The sequence below is a fragment of the Zychaea mexicana genome, assembly GCF_025766255.1.
Source record: "Zychaea mexicana strain RSA 1403 chromosome Unknown BDB00scaffold_9, whole genome shotgun sequence".
Lineage (NCBI taxonomy): Eukaryota > Fungi > Mucoromycota > Mucoromycetes > Mucorales > Lichtheimiaceae > Zychaea > Zychaea mexicana.
The window spans coordinates 382,211-395,525 of NW_026516672.1; the positions used below are offsets into that span (position 1 = coordinate 382,211).

The 13,315-nt window shown below is 45.8% G+C and overlaps 6 protein-coding genes across 6 annotated transcripts; 1 reads left to right on the forward strand and 5 right to left on the reverse strand.

Moving 5' to 3' along the window:
- Positions 1-85: 85 nt before the first annotated feature.
- On the reverse strand, positions 86-3,697 carry BDB00DRAFT_868497 (uncharacterized protein; the record flags this gene model as incomplete). Its single annotated transcript, XM_053126478.1, has 7 exons — positions 86-254; positions 339-1,729; positions 1,911-2,714; positions 2,900-3,040; positions 3,167-3,252; positions 3,353-3,495; positions 3,573-3,697. 7 exons carry the CDS (start codon positions 3,695-3,697, stop codon positions 86-88), a joined length of 2,859 nt encoding a protein of 952 aa, XP_052983724.1.
- Positions 3,698-3,837: 140 nt separating this feature from the next.
- Positions 3,838-5,297, reverse strand: BDB00DRAFT_804514 (uncharacterized protein). Its single transcript, XM_053122121.1, has one exon. It carries the CDS (start codon positions 4,974-4,976, stop codon positions 4,056-4,058), a length of 921 nt encoding a protein of 306 aa, XP_052983725.1. The 5' UTR covers positions 4,977-5,297; the 3' UTR covers positions 3,838-4,055.
- A 313-nt stretch (positions 5,298-5,610) lies between these two features.
- Positions 5,611-6,475, reverse strand: BDB00DRAFT_804516 (ribosomal protein L15e; the record flags this gene model as incomplete). Its single annotated transcript, XM_053122122.1, has 2 exons — positions 5,611-6,320; positions 6,407-6,475. Coding segments are annotated over 2 exons (522 nt in total), but the record flags the coding sequence as incomplete, so codon positions are not given.
- A 2,803-nt stretch (positions 6,476-9,278) lies between these two features.
- On the reverse strand, positions 9,279-10,730 carry BDB00DRAFT_784793 (uncharacterized protein; the record flags this gene model as incomplete). The annotated part of the gene is made up of 5 exons (XM_053120489.1): positions 9,279-9,504; positions 9,541-9,648; positions 9,888-9,973; positions 10,036-10,190; positions 10,316-10,730. 5 exons carry the CDS (start codon positions 10,728-10,730, stop codon positions 9,279-9,281), a joined length of 990 nt encoding a protein of 329 aa, XP_052983727.1.
- A 206-nt stretch (positions 10,731-10,936) lies between these two features.
- BDB00DRAFT_804528 (uncharacterized protein) lies at positions 10,937-11,528 on the forward strand. The gene has a single exon (XM_053122123.1). It carries the CDS (start codon positions 11,022-11,024, stop codon positions 11,439-11,441), a length of 420 nt encoding a protein of 139 aa, XP_052983728.1. The 5' UTR covers positions 10,937-11,021; the 3' UTR covers positions 11,442-11,528.
- A 47-nt stretch (positions 11,529-11,575) lies between these two features.
- BDB00DRAFT_723520 (uncharacterized protein) lies at positions 11,576-13,172 on the reverse strand (the record flags this gene model as incomplete). Its single annotated transcript, XM_053118213.1, has 2 exons — positions 11,576-12,460; positions 12,594-13,172. Coding segments are annotated over 2 exons (1,464 nt in total), but the record flags the coding sequence as incomplete, so codon positions are not given.
- Positions 13,173-13,315: the final 143 nt, after the last annotated feature.

Below are 13,315 nucleotides of genomic sequence, written 5' to 3' on the forward strand. Positions count from 1 at the left end.
TCTTTTATGTGCGTGTGTTAATGATGGTATCGTGGAGGTGTGTGTGTGGGGTGGGGGGGGAATTAATAATTCAACAAAAGTCTTCTCAAGGGAATAGTTCCATGGCCTGGTTGATGAGGTACTCGAGAGTCGCATTCTTATAGCTCATGTCGAGCAGATCCCGTGTAGCGTCATGGTCTCGCATCAATGTTGGTGCAAATACCACTGCCAGGTTCTTTGTTGTCATAAGATTCTCACTGCTTTGTTCGCGAATTCTAACAAATGGGTTGTGTGTGTGAGGTGAGAAAATGCATGTACTGTACCTCGTCATTGTACACTGACATGCTAAGAGAACTTACCGATGAAGGTGATGCGCCAGCATCTTTAGGGTATCATAATTAGCCTTGGGCAGCTGCTCAAGCACCGCAACCACTGCATCATGTTTGGCTGGCCCGGGTTCCAAGGTACCCACTTCGATCCATTTCGAGTATAGCTCAAACGTAAAAAGAGGATTTGGGAGCTTCCGGAAGTAGTGCTTCAGAACGCTCGTTACCGCACAAATGTCGTTGAACTCCTCGTCGTCGTCCAGATCCAACGGTAGATCCTGCTCGAACGCACGCTGGATCGTACGCATCTGTGCTGCACCGCCTGATTTGCGATAGATGCCTTCATAGTCCATGCCTCGCGCTTCGACTGCTTCAATGCATTGCTCTACAACACGCGGAACCGGTCGGTCTTCTTTGAAGACTTGCTCTGACAAGTCAATGCCAAACAGACTGGATGCTAGATCGTCTAGACTGTTGCTTCGGCCCTGATTGTGTTGTTGCTCCACACATAACTGTGGGGCGTTGCTCAAACATTTAGCGTGTGTAATGAACCCACAACCCTGGCATCGCAGATCCGAGCGGCCCCACACCTTATCGTTACACACGTCGCACCGTGTAGGTCTCAGGAACGAGGCTGGGTGGAATGCATGACGGGACTTGAGTGACAATGTGCTACTGCTGCTACTGCTGGTGGTAGTAGTAGTAGTGGTGGTGGTGGTAGCGCTACCGTTACTGCCACTGCTCGATGACCATGACATCATTTGTTGATCGGCACTGTTGGACTTTTTGAAAAAGTTCTTGGGCTTGATCTTAAACACCTTGGGTGCCTGGGTACCATGGAAACTGTCCCTGGCAATAACCTTGGCCGTCGTAGATACAATCGCATTAGACACTTCTTCAGACCCACGTCGAATGAAACTGGTGCCGGCCATGACCGCAGCTGCTTCTCGCTCGCGCTCCGTGACACGCCGTGACAGATCATTGTTCATACCGCTCAGCTCGGCGTTCTTGGTGTTGAGCATGATCATTTCGTTGATCACATCGTCTCGTAACTTGGCCAGTTCTTTGGTTTCGCTTCGTAGTGTGTCGCGTTCCGATTTCAGAGAATCAAGTTCGGTATTTATCAAACCGGCAAGTCCAGCTTGCTGTTCGTCGTTGCTAATTGATGTTGCTAATACATTACGGTATCCCTTGAGTTCTTGACATGTCCGTTCTAGTTCGACACGCAAGTGAGCGAGTCGCTCAATATCGCGTTTAGCTTTGATGACAAAACTTTCGGGGTCGTTTTGCTGGGCTTGAAGCATCAAGGTGATCTGTTGCCGTAACTGTTGGATCGTCTTTTCGTGCTGTTGTCGAATGGTATTTTCTTTGACGAATTCTTCTTTGGCGCTCTGGAACTCGTCCAATGCTCGTTTGCTGGCTCCCTAACCGAGGTAAAATGGGACGATAATGAGTATTTCATATGCTAAGTCCAAAGAGAAAGAAACCCAACCGTATGCGGCTTATTGTTCGTATGTATACAAAAAGCAGTAGCATCTGAGAAGAAGTCTCCCGCCCCACCCCCACCCCCACCCGCCCCCCAGAAAAAAAAAACATGTGTGTTACCTTAATTTTTTGAAAATTAGCCTCTGTGTCCGCCAGTTTACGTTTGGACGATTGAAGCTGGGATTTGAGTTGCGCAACATTATCCGGCAACTCGTCGAACCCGGCTGTTGTTATTGGCGATGTGGGGGCCATCTGATTGAATGTTGCTGGCGGTTCAGGAAACTCGTCCGCCAAGGACAATGACAAGATACGCGATGCCTGAGCAATTCGATTACTGCTGTTGTCTTGGATCGACGACACAGCTTGAGCTGCTTCTTGCTGCAGCTTTTCATTGCCAATGACAGCGCTGGTATTCTCGGCAAACACACCCAGATCCTTTGTCAGGTTGAGCAGCTCGGCCGAGTCGTTGTCAAAGTACGAAAAGTTCAATGTCGGGATGTCTGGCAAAGCCATGTCGAGCGTTTTGGTTGAGGACGATGAAGGAACGGCGGGCTCACCGTCTGGTATGACAGACAGTCGTTTGCCACTGTTGGGTGGTGATGTCAAGCCGGCTGAACGTGAAGGTGTGGGATGGACGGTGCGTTGCTGCTGCTGTTGCTGTTGCTGTTGCTGGCGGTGGGAGACGTTGTCCATGGAGCTGCTCCTTGAGCGTGCTGGTGTTGGCGGGTTCTTTTGGTTAGTGTTCACCATGTAATTTGAAACCACATCTGCATCGAATAAGCGGCTTGCATGACGGTTGGCCATGTATGGCCGCTCCTTCAAGGCGCCAGGCCGCGGTGTTGGAAGCGGAAGATTGGCGTCAGGGTTTGTGGTGATGGTGGTGGTGGTAGATGATGAGGAGGAAGGCGTGGCATTGGCTGGCGACTGCAATATAGATAATAAATAAAACAGCAATAAATTTTTGTTTATGTGGAGAATGTAAATAATGAAGATCAGCAATTAAGCGTTTCTTTTTTATTGTGTGTGCGGTGTTTGGTGTTCCGACGATACACACAGTCGTAGCAGCAGCAGCGACGGCGATGATGATAATAATAATAGCAAAATGGTACCTGAAAGCCAGAAGGTATGGATGGCAATGACTTGGTCGCGTAACTGAGATTGTATTGCAGCTGTTTTCGACGCTCTTTTTCTTCTTTGCGCTTTTGCCGTTTCAGCTTGCGCTTCTCGTGACACGGCGTACAATAGATGCCCTTATTATTATGATAGGTCATTTTAGTATCAGGCAAAGTTACACCACCATTTATCGTTTACATATGCATTCGTGCAAGGAATGTTTGATGCTGCAACAGCGACGTGTGCAGTTGTGTAGGCTGTACCTTTGTTGTTTGAGTGAAGACGAGATCTTCAATTCTGCGTTTGCATGATACACACCGAAAACAGCTTGCGTGATATGCCTCGTCACCTGACATGCAATTTTAAGGTACACACAGTAGCATATTAGCACCTTGCTTCTTCACCGTGTGTGTGTGTGTATATATGAGCCAGCTACAGAACCACTGTACCTGTCATGATAGCCTCATCGCGGATCACTTGTTTACAAACATAGCAGTTGTATGAGCAGCTTTCGCATACCGGTCGACCGTCGCTCAACAATAACAGGTTGGACTCGCAGTCGGCAGAACGACGGCATTTGGCGCACGTAAAGCTAGAATACATACATTCGGTATCAATATCAGTGAGAAGCTGCGACACACGGTGGAGAGAGACCATACGAGGATTTACCAATCTAGATGGAAAAGAGCATCACCGAAAGCGATAACTGATCCCTCATCGATATCATTGTTACATCCGCTGCAGAGGGGTCCATACGCCCCATCGTCATCGACAAGGGACAATGTGGAAAACATACTCTTGTGTATGGGATGGAGGAAGAAGAAGAAAAGGCCAAGAAGAGGGACAAGCGAGATGTGCGTGTGTGCGAAAGAGAGAGAAGAGAAAGAAAAGTGCAATGTGAAAAGGGAAATGGACGGCCATATACAGACGAAAACTGGAAACAAAATTTATTTGATCACATTGAAAGGCCTTTGTGGTCTGTGCTACCAACGCACAGTAACGTAGATTTCTTTTCATTTTCAGCAGCTTTTTTTGCAAGAGAGAAGAGTGTCTGGACCGTTTCACTCTCTTTCTCTTTACTTTCTTTTTCATCACTGATACTCCAATACTACTTTTCACTGCTACCAGTACTACCAGATCCATCATGCTACACTATAATGCTGCTGCTTGTTGCTGCATGAACTCGATGTCCAGCTTTCTTCCCTCCTGCGTATTGCTTTGGTAGCACTGCAAGCACTTGGCCTCTATCGTTGATCGAAATGGGATACTGAATGTTGGCGAGATCTTGAAATATGCGTATTGCTGAAACAAACACCATTCGCCTTGTTCTTGCTTTGTTTTCATCGTCAGTGGCAACTGCTGCTGTTGACCGCAATGGCCGCTGATACTGGTGGTGGTGGTAGCAGCAGCAGCAGCAGCAGCAATAGGTCCCACAAACTTATGGTCTGTTCCCATTGGCGCGACAGGCACCTTGCCACGCAAAGCACTTGTATCACTGATGCCACGATACACTGTCACATCGCCAACCATGGCTGTATTGGCCCACGACTCGTTTCGGGTCACAATGCGCAATTCGCGTCGTTTGATATCAATCCAGGATTCATGACGAACCACCATTTCAGACATGCGGAGCGCTGTCTTGACCACAGCAGGCGTTTGCAAACGAACGCGTCGAACTATGCGTCGAACGCCCACGCGGGGGATGATAGGCGTCTTGGCATCATCGCCACTGTCACGGCTAGGAGCCCCTACTGCTGTTATCGCCAAGGCAACTGTGTCCGAAGGCGGTAGCAGCTCTGGCGGTCTCTCAAGTTGCTTGGGTGCTTCACCTTCGGGAAACAGTTCGCAGTCTTGTCCATCATGATAGGGCACCGTGTTATCCACTACATCCTTCTGCTTGTCAGCGAGAAGAAGATCAAGATCGGCTTGAGAATAATAAGTTTCATCGAGCAAAATTTCGGAACTCTTCAGGATCGGAACGCGCTCATGGGTTGGGTAGCGCTGTTGGTTGGCTCGTACAGCGAGGTCCCATGGATAGACGTACAGCATTCGCGATACAGATGTTGTGGTCATGCTGCTCTTTTTTCAATGACTCGTACTGAAAGAAGATGCTGATAATGACGGGAAAGAGAGAAAGTAGGGATGGAAGAGAGAGATAGGAGACGACTTTAATACGTGACGTACACATCATTTTTTTTGGTGCTTCCATATGTATTATGTGATGATGGTTGATCATCCGCCTCAACAAAGCAACAACAACAAAAACAAAAAGAAGCCGTTTCTCCTTTAACGACTGCCACTACTACTGCTATTGCTGCTCCTTCTTGCTTGAACGAGCAATCAGATTTCCGAAAGCGCAAAACTCAGCACTTGGGTTTTTTTTTTTTTTTGCCGGTAAACAAATCCTGCTTTTTCATTCGTTCTCTCCCCTTTTCTCTTTCTTCTTATTCTCAACCATCACACACTACAGCATGGCCGACGATAACACTGACTTTTCCATGGACAGAGTGCCTGTCGACGTAGCACTTGCAGCACTTCAAAAACAAGTGAAAGAGTTACAGCGAGTGGCTGCCTGTAAGCGAAACAATGGCTGATTACTGATTTTGCACCTTTGTTTTGAATTAACAATCTCCTTTTTATTTGTTTCTTCTCTCTCCAGCCGTTGCCCCGAAAGAGGCCGAAGCATCACCATCATCATCAGCAGCAGCAGAAAACAACAGCGATACCGACTCGGAACAATTACAAAAACGTATCGCAGAACTCGAAAAGGCCAATGCCAAATCAGAATACCGAATTGAATTCTTGTTGCGTGCATTGGATGCTCGTGATAACAGCAACAAGCAATAATAACAATAAAGCGATTTATTTTCACCACCCACACACATACTCTCTCCTTTTTTTCCCACTACTATTACTACTGCTGCTCCTGCCATCATCGCACCACCATCACTGCCAATAGTCCATTTAACGGTAACGACGGAGAGACAAGGTGTTGTTGCGCTTCCACGTAGCACGGCGACCACTGCCACTTGTCTTGGTGAATCGGTGACCCTTGTTCTTGCCACGGCTCTTCTTGCCAATGGCAGTGAGACCACGGGCCTCGCGACGCTTGTGGACGGAGTTGACGATCCAGTTGATGCGGGGGTCGCGACGGATAGCCTTGTGCGAGGGATCGACGAGAATGACTTCAAAGTACTTGTACGTGGCATCCTGGTTGATCCAGTACGTGTTCAACACGCGCAAATTGCCACAACGACGGCCAATGCGTTCTTCGGCGGTCGAGCGGAGCGAGCGCTGGTACTTGAGCTGGTTGACACCTTCGTGCACTGGCTTACCATAGGTGGCACCCTTAGGCACGGGTTTCTTGCGGCCACCACGACGGACGCGAATACGGTAAATAACATAGCCCTGCTTGGCCTGTATTCGTTTAAAAGCAAAAAGAGTGTGAATCAACATTTATCATTCCTTGTCATGAATATTCGAGACTTTTGAACGAAACTTACCTTGTAGCCCAAACGACGCGCCTTATCAGGGCGGGATGGGCGGGATGCACGATGAATCACATTTAATTGTCTAAATCATGATTTTTGTGCACATTGTTTGGTTATTTTCCTTGGCTGTGAGAGCTTTGCTTTTACAATAAGGGATTCATTGGATGAAACAGAGTGAGAAAAAAAAAGCAACTCATATATACACATGTACAAAATCACTTGCAAAAAAAACCAGTGTCTATACACATGTACATACAAGCTGTTCCCCCTTTTTCTCTCGGATCTGAATCAAGCCTAAATAGATGTAACTACACCAACAATTAAAATGTTGTGTGTGTTGTACCTGTATTCCCAGCATCTCACACGAAGCAAGAATCGGAACACGTCCGATTGCTTCTTTCTGTAAAGTTCCTCAAGATATTTATAGGCTGTTGATAGTTAGCTTGTGTCCTCAGAGTAGTGACAACGGTTCGATCAAAAGAATCTACATACCACCCATGTTGACAGTTTATATATAGCGACGGATGGATGGATGGATGGATGGATGGATGGATGCGTTGGGTTGGATATTCGTCGTCGAAACGGTGGTTGTCGAGTACAAAAGCAAAGATGATATTGGATTTTGCCAAAATGAGAATGTCCGACATTAGTCGCTGATTGATGTCGTTCAACAATGATGGCGTTTAATCAATAAAGTCCTGCTCACGTGCCACGAACTTCGTTTATTATTACTTGTCGCTTAGTAAAAAGATGGAAGACGACCTGTGTCCTACTTACTTCTTTTTCCTATTTAGAATTTACTTTACAGAGATTCAGAATGAATATGCAATTTCTTTACGAAGATGACAAGGGCATGTTGTTGATGAGAATGGAGTTGAGCCCATGGACCTTGTTGTGGACGCGGAATTGTTTGCTATTAAAACAATAAGTTCTCGTACTCAATTCCTAAGGAATAAACCTCCAGAAAGACCTTCTAACCCTGTAGTGCATCCAATTGTAGATGACGAAAGGAACAACGATGTTGACTTGGAGCTATTCAATAAGAGATGCTATACGGTCTACTCTGTTAAAGACAAGACTCGATTTTTTCTAGCAAATGCTTGAATGCTTCTGCCGCTGCGAGACAATTAGGCATTCATATCCGAGCAGCGCAGAGATGGATCAAACGTTATTACGAGGACCCTGAAAGCATCTTCGAGAAGAAGAAAAAGCAAGGTCGGCGTCGTATTCTTGGGGAGGAGCATAAGCAGTTTCTTTTAAATTACTTTGATGAGAATCCTTCTGCTGTTGTAACTGAAGTAGCAGAAAGTTTTATGCAAAGCTTTGCGGATCTTAGTGTTTCTCGTAGCATTATTTATAACTCCATTACAACTGAGTGCATTCTATCTATGAAACAGGCACAATTACAGCCTGTAGGCCTGTAGAAAGAGAAGATTCAACAAAGGTATGATTGGGTGCAAAAGTGGCAGCAGATGAATCAGCCTTTCATATCAATTTGAAACGGGGTATGGCTTGGTCAAAGAAAGGCACTCCTGCAATAGTTACAGTACCTACAACCAAGGCAAATGCAACTGCGATTTTAGGTGCAATATCGGCAACTGGCTTTATTAATGTTGGTCTGAGATTTCCTAAGCGTATTAAAAAGAGAAAGCTTGGCTGTGAAACTACTTAGGAACGGTAACAGGGCATTATTCGAGCTTTTTAAAGGCAACCATTGATAAAATGGACAAGTATTCAGATATGAAAGGACATTATCTTGTCATGGATAATGCTTCCAAGTCATAGCTCAACGGATATAGGAAAGTATATTCACTCTCGAGGATATCGCTACGTCCACCTTCCTCCATATTTCCCTGAACTCCATCCAATTGAACAGTTCTGGTCTGTTGTCAAGAGTAAAGTTAAGCGAAATAAATTCTCCAAAGAGAATCACTTATGACAAGAATTAGTGAGGCATGTGATAGTTTATATTTGAATGATTTCGAAGGGTTCGCCTCTCATTCAGCGAGATGCTTTGGTAAGTGCCTCAACAAAGAAAGGCTGTGAAATCTCCATGCCAAAAAAACGCCTCCAGCTGCACAATGACCTTAGATAACTGGAAACATCCGGTAAAAACGGTGAATCTGAAGCATTTTTCAATTGTTTTCAGGAAATACAGAAGGGGATACAGTGAAAAATGAAGATGAGTGTCTGTTAGGCAACTACAGTAGAAGGGATTGTATTAGAGATAAGGAGGACAGAGATGGGAGAATAATGTAAATGCGTAAAAGGCGACTATTGTTGCAGATGTCGTTTCTTTGGAAAATGACTGTCGCGGTGGTCATCCAAGATCAGAGTCTCCCAGTATAAAACACTCATAAGTTCTTGTTTATACTTGTTCTGAGTGTTGGCGATATCCATGCGATTTTTCCCCATGGAATGGTGATGAGGATTCTAACTACGGGAGTAAGTTGCTCTCTCCCTCCAGTGCACAAGGTGTTCAGTGAGGCTGGGCGTGCGCGAGAGACGATCCAACAAGTCTTCATCGACATGCGCATAAAGTTAAGTATTGTGTTATGCCTAATCGATAGCAAGACCGTGAGTGCACGGCTGGCAATTGCACAATGATGGATATCAGAGGGTATCATGAGAGAAACTCCCTTGTAAGCAAGGAACTTTCCATCGTCCATCAGTTTCGTACCAAAAACGAGCATCTCCCGTCCACGCCATTGACACGTAATTGCAAAACTTGAATTTTGTTCCCAAAAAGAGTGGGAGCTGGATTTCACTTGGATACTCGTAATGCTGTCGTGTTTGCTTTTTCACGTCAAATATAATAAGCTTATATCATTTATGCTTTCGAGTACTGAATCGATGACATCCAGTTAGGCATGGTGAATCTTTGTTAGGAGCCAAGACAATCTGCTTTTCTAAATGGTGCTTTTTGATCCTCAATTAGCCACTCCCCATCGATCATGCCAAAGCCTTTAACCAGACGAGGATGGAAGTGAACTTGGCAAGTAAAATTATGCCCAGTGATAAGAAAAATGCCCACTGCGATGGGGGCATCTTCAATATCTCTCAGCGATGGTTTTTTCTGAAAGAACATAAAATTAGAGAACAAAAGACGTCTGCGTACATATTGAAGTAAGATGACGATTAGTTACTTTAAGGTACTTCGCAGCTTGCAATCCACATCGTACATAATACGTATGTTGCTGCCATACGTTTTAGTATCCGTCACTTTCTTTAAAACACTTAAAACGTAGGTATAGCTACACATAGGGAATATAACAAAACTACAAGAAAAACTCTACCTCAGATATAGCTCTTGGGAGACTCGTCTCCAAATGAGATTTTCTTAACAGATCTCACTAGTTACAAACTAGGAATATAATACGAATCAAACAGAAATACAGGTCGTGACAAATCCACTAACCAAGAAAACAAATAATAATCAATACAAATTATATGGAAATACAGAGAATAGCACTAAACTACGGGTGACACTCACACGCAGGGCTGCTTCTTGAGGCTGAGGAGAGTTCTGTCAAAAACCGGCAGTGCATCGTTTAAGCGAGACTTGAACGACGCAGGAACCTAGAAAGCCAACAAGAGTATGTTTATATCCTAGATAAAAGTTGCCTTATAAACGATAGTACCTCTTCCTCAAAATCGGCTTCAGCCCACTTGGCGATGCTGTGCACCGAGACACGGCAAATATAATGCAGATTGTGGATTGTCTGCATTAGTTTTATATGCACTGCATGCCCAGGGTTTTGCGGCGTCAAAGGAAACATATGACGACGCATCAAAACTAGTGGTAAGATAAAGTCGGGGCATACTTTGCAGTATTTGATGCTGAATTGCCGAATGCCTAAACAGACGAGAAAGCTTGTTTGTTCGTTGCTTTTCTTGGAGAAACCTTGAAATAACGCTTACCACATTTAAAGATACAAGTAACCTCTTTACTGGCTTTCTTATCATCATCACAACCACACATCGCTGCTTCAACAGGCTCGAGTGCCTCGGGGACCGGCGCTTGCTTATACCCTTCTTTATAGGCCTTAACTAACCCGGGGAAAAGGCCAGCCCAACGCACTGCACGCTTGGCAGCAGCACTTTGACGTCTTGGCTGACCGTCAACATCGTCATCTTCATCGTCAGTGTCTACGCACTGCGTTGGTTGGGGATCAACGTTTGCTGATTGCGTCTGGCGAACTTCAAAAGGCGTAATGTTGTCATTGGCAGTCGTCGTCTCTATGTTTCTTACTAGCTTGATAATTTTCGCCCCCTTTTCTGAAACTTTATACACGGTTGTTGTTTGCTTGCGTTTTTTAACTATTCTTGATGACATTGATTACTGATACTGATAATAGAAAACTGAGGGTTGGATTATTTCAGGCACACTCAGCCACTTTCTGCATAAGCGGAAAACCGATTAGCCGTTTGATTGCCGTATCAGAACACTGGGCGCCGCAAATTTTAGCTCAGAATAACTTTTATTGCGGAACCATTGTTGCTGGGACTCCTGGGACCGGCAAGTAATAATAAACGAAGTTCGTGACACGTGAGCAGGACTTTATTTCTGGATCGATCGCCATCATGAACGACATCAAACTCAAAATCAGCGACTTCACTTTTTGAAATGACTATGTGCAATTTAAATATGTATAGCAAGGACTTTTTCCAACATTTTTTTATTATGATTTATATTCACTACTCGATTCACAGTACATCAATGTCTTCTGTATCTCCAAAGACTTCATTATTGGTATCTTCATCGTCCGTCACCACTGCTGCCGGCGATGCTGCTGTTGTTACAGTTGCAGCAGCCGCTGCGGTTCCAAAGGCTGCTCCTACGCCTGTTACAGCAGTGGTAGTGGTAGTTGGATTGGAGAGTGTTGTTGTTGCGGGCGGCCGGCCATTACGGAGAGCAAGCATTGCCTGTATGCCATCCCCACGATGTAATCTGGACAGCACGTCTGTTGGTATATCGATATGCGCAAGCTCTGCATGTCTTTGTAGGATATTTTGTTGTGGTGGTGGTAACGCTTGTTGCAGTTGATGATGATGATTAGGATGATGCTGATGATTAATGTTATTATTAGTGACATTATTGCTGTTATTGAGATGCATGGGATTTTGTTGCTGTTGCTGTTGCTGTTGTTGATGCTGAAGGGCCTCAGAGTTCATGGCCGCTAATTGATTCAAATAGGCTCGCAAATCCCGTACACCGCGTCCAGAGAACACGCAAAAGACACTTCGCTGCTGTGGTGAAAACTCTTTTGGTGGCGTGCGACGGAACCGTTGGAAGTCAGGCCGCAGAAATGCAGGTACTGATGTGAGACTCAAATGGGTGAGCTTTTCGCAGAAATTGACAAGCTGCATGATAGCGGGTATCGTGAGCCGTGAACAGTAGCTAAGATGCACTCGTTCAAGCGAATTGGCGATCCGTGCATGACTCGTGAGCGCATAAATAGCCTGATCCGTGATATTTTGGCATTTGACCAGTCCGATCCGTTTCAATTTCGGCAGTGTGGCCAATTCCACGACGGAGCGGTCCGTGAGCTGGCCACAGCAGGCCAGATCCAGATACCGAATGCGGGTGCAATGACGTGCCAATTCGACAATGGAATAATCCGTCAGTCGGAGACAGTGGCCCAAATGCAGATAGTGCAGGTAGCGGCCCAGGTGGCAGATCGCAAGCACGCTTTCGTCGGTGATGTTGTGGCATTTGTTCAGCACAAGGTTGCGGATCTTGGGTGCTGCTGCGATGATCTGGCGCACGGCGCTGTCGGTGATGGACTGGATCGATGTCAGGTCTAGGATGCGCAGTTGGTCGTAGTAGTGGTTGCCCGTCGTTGGCAGTATGGTCAGCGCAGACTCCGTAAAGGCGGAATCCGTAATCTCGGTGCAGTTGTTCAGGCGGAACTCACGAAGCTCACCGCTGTACTTGAACACCTCCAGCAGTGACTTGTTGGTAATCTCACAGTTCATAAGGTCGATTTCGAGTAGTGCCGGACAGTGTTTTGCCAATGACACGACAGACGGGTCGGATACTTTGACGCAGTTGTTTAGTTTGATCTAGTATTTGAGAAATGTCAGGAACCGAACAAGTTAACGTGATGATTCTAATAATAACAAACATGCTCCCCCTCCCTCCCCTTTTCCATGCATACACACGCTTCCAGATACCAATGAGTATACTAATATTTACCCTTCGTAAGCCAACACAGGACTCTGATAGCATGACGACACCTTCATCCGTAATGCTCTCAAAGCGCCGCGGCCCATCTTTACACATGCTGAGATTGAGGCCTTGCAGATTTGGACATATCTCGGCTATTCGCTTAATACTGACGTCGGTGACGTTTGTCACATCACCGAGATCCATCGATACGAGACACCTCCGCACTTTATTTCCCAAAAAGCCTGTTATGCCGTCATCCGTTAGGTTCGAGCAACCGGTCAACGTGACCCGTTCTAACCGTTCGCATTCGTGCAGACTGGTCAGGTGAGCATCTTGAACGTGCGTAGCCAACAACGACAGGTTGATTCGGCGGATAAAGCTCGTATAAGGAAACAATAGTTTGGGCCGATTCGCTTGTTCTAAGACGTTGCAAAAGCTCACCCAGGCTGACGATCGGACGAAATTGGGTTTGTACCAGAGTAGTTCAACTGCATGGAGGCTCCATGACTTGCAGGACAGTGCACAGCTCGAAAGGTCGGATGGATGGGACAGATATTTTAAAATGTGGACAATGAGTTCTGAAGGTATATTTTGTGCCGTCGACATTTGGAGGTGTAAATGAAGGCTTGGCTGGTTCTTGGGTGTCTTTGGATAAGAAGAAACGAGGGGGGACCTGGAGGGATATATGAAGACGGCGAGGAATGAAGAAAGAGAGTGAGTGTGTGGATTGGGTGTATAGGTGTGAGAAA